Here is a 4,655-nt window from a genome sequence, read left to right on the forward strand (position 1 = left end):
CCCCATTCCCTTCCCAGAGCTGGGGGTGGAACCCAGGAGTCCTCACTTCCAATCCCCCTGCAGCCCCCCATCCTTGGCAACTCCCATCCCTCTGATCCCTCTGCTGTAGCTCCCCCCCCGGCATCCATCCACCCCCTCGTCAGCTCTCCTCTCCTCCCCCCCGTGCAGACGCTGAAGAACATGTGGCTTCAGAAATACAGCAGGAACACAGCGGACCCCGGCATCCTGGTGCTCCTGGCCTGCGGGACGATGTCCAGCACCTGCGGGCAGATCGCCAGCTACCCCCTGGCCTTGGTGAGGACCCGGATGCAAGCCCAAGGTGAGATCGGGGGACATGCACTGCGTGAGGGATGCCTTTGGGGGGCTGGGGCAGTGGCCCAGATACCCCGGGGATGGGCATGGCCTAAGGACTCGCAAAGCAGAGGAGATTTCTGCATCCCAGGGCAGGACCCACAGCCGACCCAGGTGCATTATGGGCTAGGAGAACCAGTGGTCCAATCCCCATGGGCCAACAGACCAGGCAGCCAGGGTGGTTGGGGGACCAGCCGCAGCCCCTGTTCTGGGCTCCCTGCTTTCCGGCGATGGGGTCTTCCTCTCAGTGCACGGCAGGCGCTCAGCACTTCACCTGGCCCAGCGCCTGGGGGCAGATCCGTGGGGCAAGTGGGAGTTTAGTGCAGGTCAGCTGCAGCATTAGGACGAGCCGTCCCCATGCAGCATGGCTGTGCCCAGGTGCCTCACCCCAGAGGCAGCTGCATTTCCATGCGGGGCAAGCCATCCCTTTGCTGCGTGGCTGGGTCCCAGCTGCTGCGCAATGCATTCACCATATTTGGGGCCCTCTGCCTGGCTCCCTGTGTCAACAAGAGCAGCCTTGGGGCTGCTCTAACTCATGCTTCGCCCTGTGGGCCCTGGGGAGCAGAGAACAGCTGTAGCACGGCATACTCTGGCAATGCCCCCGAGCCCCCGCTGCATGGGGGGCTGGGAGCACGGCTGGGGCAAGGCTCCCTAAAAGCTGGGAGGGGTCAGGTGGAGGTGACAGTGAGTGGCAGGACCTGACCGGGACCCCTTCTCCCCCCAGCCTCCATCGAGGGCGCCCCGCAGCCCACCATGCTGGGCCTCTTCAAGCACATCCTGTCGCGGGAGGGGGTGCTGGGCCTGTACCGGGGCATCGCCCCCAACTTCATGAAAGTGATCCCGGCCGTCAGCATCAGCTACGTCGTCTACGAGAACATGAAGCAGGTGCTGGGCGTGACGTCCAGATGAACCCGCCGGCCCGGCGGGGCCTGGATGCCCCTGCCCCACCGCTTGCCCCCCGCCCCCTCGGTGCGCTTTGGAGGCTGACAGAGCAGGATCGGGGCCGGGGGGGGGGGGGCGGCTCCGGATCCAGGAGCGTTAAGAGAGACGGTGAGAGATCTCAGCTGGACCCCCCCACACACACACCTGCTCCGATGCAGGAGACCTGAGCCGGTCCAGAGGACCAAACCCTGGGGTGTTGCCTCCGAGCGTGACCGGAAAGGAGAACCCCTCACCCCAACTCTGCCACTCAGAGCATGTCTGCGGGGGGCCCCTTTGCCAGGGGGTGGCAGCTAGGAGCAGACCCGGGGCGTTTGGGGGGAGGATTAATACAGGTTTTGACTAATTTTAGTTTGAGACTTGACAAGCTCCCCCGCCCCGCGCCCACCCCCAGCTCTGCTGCGGGGGGCGTCGCTCCTGGAAGCGCATGTACAACTGCATGCTACGGCCTGGGGCATGGCGTGTTTCCTGCACCGGGGGCTTTGCTGCCCCCCAAGCGCTCGCTGACACAGCCCTGTCGGTGGATTCCGGGGGAGACTCCTCCAATCAGCAGCCCCGACTCACCACTGACATTGGATCCCACGGGAGAATCCCTCCAATCAGCACCAACACTGGATCCCAACAGCGTCCTCCACTAGCCACTCCCCCTCCCCCCCCAATGATACAGGACTCTAGGGGACTCACCGCCACAGTGATACCACTGGATCCCATGGGGGGTCCCTACTCCTGTAGAGAGGGTCACCCCCCAAGGAGCGTTACCAGAGCCCAGCTGGAACCGCTGCAGCTCCCCCCAGCCCAGGCCCTGCACCGGGTCCCCCAAGGGGCTGCAGCCTGAAACCCACGTGCTTGTGCACGGGCCTTGCACACATGTGGGGAGGCCACGTGTGACTTGCCTGGGGGGCTACTTTGAAATCAGGGCTAGCGCCAGCTCTTCCTCCCTTGCCACCCACTGACTCTCCGCCCCCACCTAGGCAGGGGAGACCTGGCACTGGTCACCTCTTCCCCCACCCCGGGGGAAGCCAGGCAGCCTCAGAGGTCTCCCCCCCACACACACCGAGCAGATCTCCCCCTGCGCCCTGGGGCCGTGGTTGGGGCAGGGCATGGCCCTGCTGGGGGGCGGGACGCAGGGTGAGCCACACAACGCCCGCTGGCCAGAGGGGGTGGGATGCTGCGAGGGCTCGTGGCCCCAGTGTTGCCAAGGCCAGCCCGTGGGTTACCCCAGGGTAACGTTGCCTGGGCAGATGGGGGTGAAATTCCACCCAGCAGGGGGCAGTGCTGGGCATGCACAGACCAGCCGCTCTGACAGATCCCATCCAGCAGGGGGCAGCATGACATGCACACAGCAGCCCCCCTACACCCACCCCTCTCTCCACACACACACACACGAGCCCCTCTGACGTATCCCATCCAGCAGGGGGCAGCATTATCCAGCCCCAGTGGGTCCCCCGGCCCTCCCAGCACGTAGGAGTGACAGTCCATCCAGCAGGGGGCAGCGTTACACACACACAGTGCTCCCCCCCTCCCCCAACCTTGGGCAGAGGTGCCATTCTAACCTGCAGGGGGCAGCCTCACCCGCTGCATGCGCACTGCCCCCACGTAGACATACTTGAGCACGTGAAATTCCATCCACTAGGGGGCAGCACACACCCCACCCCCACCCCTCTCTTCAGCTCCCCTAGTGGGTGCCCTGGGCCAGACACTACGGAAAGCGTCGGCCTCTTTTGCACAGGGACGGTTTTAACTCGGGCCCGTTACGGACTCTGCCATGTGGAGGCCCCACCCCTCAGGTCCCGAGGCAGGGGATTGCCCCCACCCCCCCACGCTGGGGAGGGTGGATCCCCCAGACAGAAGCAGCAAGGGCTAATGTTCTTGTATTATGAGTTTGCGTCGGGGTTTTGTTAGGTCGCCCGCCTGAGGGCTCCCCGGCCGTTTTTTGCAACGGCTCATTGGGATCCGCCTGGATCCTTTCCCCAGGTTCCGAGCCGCAATCTCTTCCCAGCACCACCCCGTCACTCCGGCCGCATCAGTCACCATCTCGACCCCCCGACCTTGGACGCAGACATTTTTCCACATCGATCCTTGGCCGGCTGGCCCCGCTGCCAGCTCCGAGCCAAGGCCATGGGGGGTGACCGAACACTTTCGTCTGGCGAGGGTGTCCTAGACTCCCTGGTGGAAGGGGGACCCTGGAGAAGACCAGAAGAACGGCCAGACTGGGTCAGCCCTATGGTCCATCCGGCCCGGTGTCCTGTCTTCCGACAGGGGCCGGTGCCAGGCGCTTCAGAGGGAACGAACAGAACCAAGTGATTAGCGAGTGATCCAGCTCCTGGCCTCAGGACTTAATTTGTAATGAAAGAGGTGCCGGCGCTCAAGAATTTTTTTTTTTTTTTTACTTTCATAACGGATGCAGCAAGCCCAGAGGTGCCGGGGCTCTGAACTGCCAGACCCAGAGGTGCCCAGGCTCTGAACGGCCAGGCCCAGAGGTGCTGGGCTATGAACTGCCAAGCCCTGGCACAAATTGAGCACTGCCTATTGTCCAGTCTCCACTTCTGGCAGCCAGAGGCCCAGGGACTGAGTGGGGTGTGGGATTGATTTGTGTTGGGGGGGGGGGGGGGCGGTGGGGGGCGCCCCCCCGGTAAAACCAGGGGGGAAGTCGGGGGGGACCCCCCCCCCCCCCCCCCCCAGCTGGGTCATTGGCTGGGACCAAACCTGGGACCTATGGGTTCAAAAAGCAGATGCCTCTGCTAATTAAGCCAAAAGACAAGACTCTATAGCTCCCTCGCAGTAGCTGACTCCTGAGCCGCCATACAAAGTCTAACCACTAGAGGGCAACAGAGAGATTTGCAGAGCCCAGGGGTGCAGAGCGCTGGGGGGCTGGGAGGCCGGAAGGATCCCCCCGCCCTCCACTGAGAGCAAGGGGCTGTGTATGGGCAGGCTGTGGGGAGGGGGCCTGGTCCCAGAAGGGAAGAGCAGGTGCTGAGCAGCTGAGGACTGGGGAAGTTGTGACACGGGTGGGGAAGGAGCCCGTGGGGGTGGGGTGGGGCGGGACACTGCAAACTCCTGGCAGTGTTTGAAGTTTATTATTATTGTTTTAATCTTATTTAATTCCCCCCTTCCCCGCTCGAGGGTCGCGTGATGAGAGGCACAAAGGGTTGAGGAGACAGTAGGGGGCAGAGGCAGGTTCTTGGAGGGGGGGCAGAAACAGCCCCTCCCAGTGTGGGGCAAACAGGCTTCCCAAGGGGCAATCGGTCCCTCTCCAGCAGGGGGCGCTGTGAACACCCCGGCCCTGTGGAAGGGCAGAGTTCGAGTATCGCCGCCCTAGCATTTCCCCTTGGAGCCTGACCCCAAGACGGAGCTCCGTGGTGCCT

The 4,655-nt window shown here is 63.7% G+C and overlaps 1 protein-coding gene across 1 annotated transcript in view; it reads left to right on the top strand.

The window, feature by feature from the left end:
• LOC112123093 (calcium-binding mitochondrial carrier protein SCaMC-3-like) overlaps window positions 1-1,325 on the top strand; it is a 10,852-nt gene extending 9,527 nt beyond the window's left edge. Inside the window, exons 8-9 of the mRNA XM_026660578.2 lie at window positions 169-319; window positions 1,076-1,325. Of these exons, the coding sequence (XP_026516363.2) occupies window positions 169-319; window positions 1,076-1,260 (336 nt within the window). The 3' untranslated portion in view covers window positions 1,261-1,325. The remainder of the gene's footprint in view (window positions 1-168; window positions 320-1,075) is intronic.
• The last annotated feature ends 3,330 nt before the right edge of the window (window positions 1,326-4,655 follow it).

The sequence above is a fragment of the Terrapene carolina genome, unplaced genomic scaffold (genome assembly GCF_002925995.2).
Source record: "Terrapene carolina triunguis isolate 2854851 unplaced genomic scaffold, T_m_triunguis-2.0 Scaffold833, whole genome shotgun sequence".
In the NCBI taxonomy this organism is placed as follows: domain Eukaryota; kingdom Metazoa; phylum Chordata; order Testudines; family Emydidae; genus Terrapene; species Terrapene triunguis.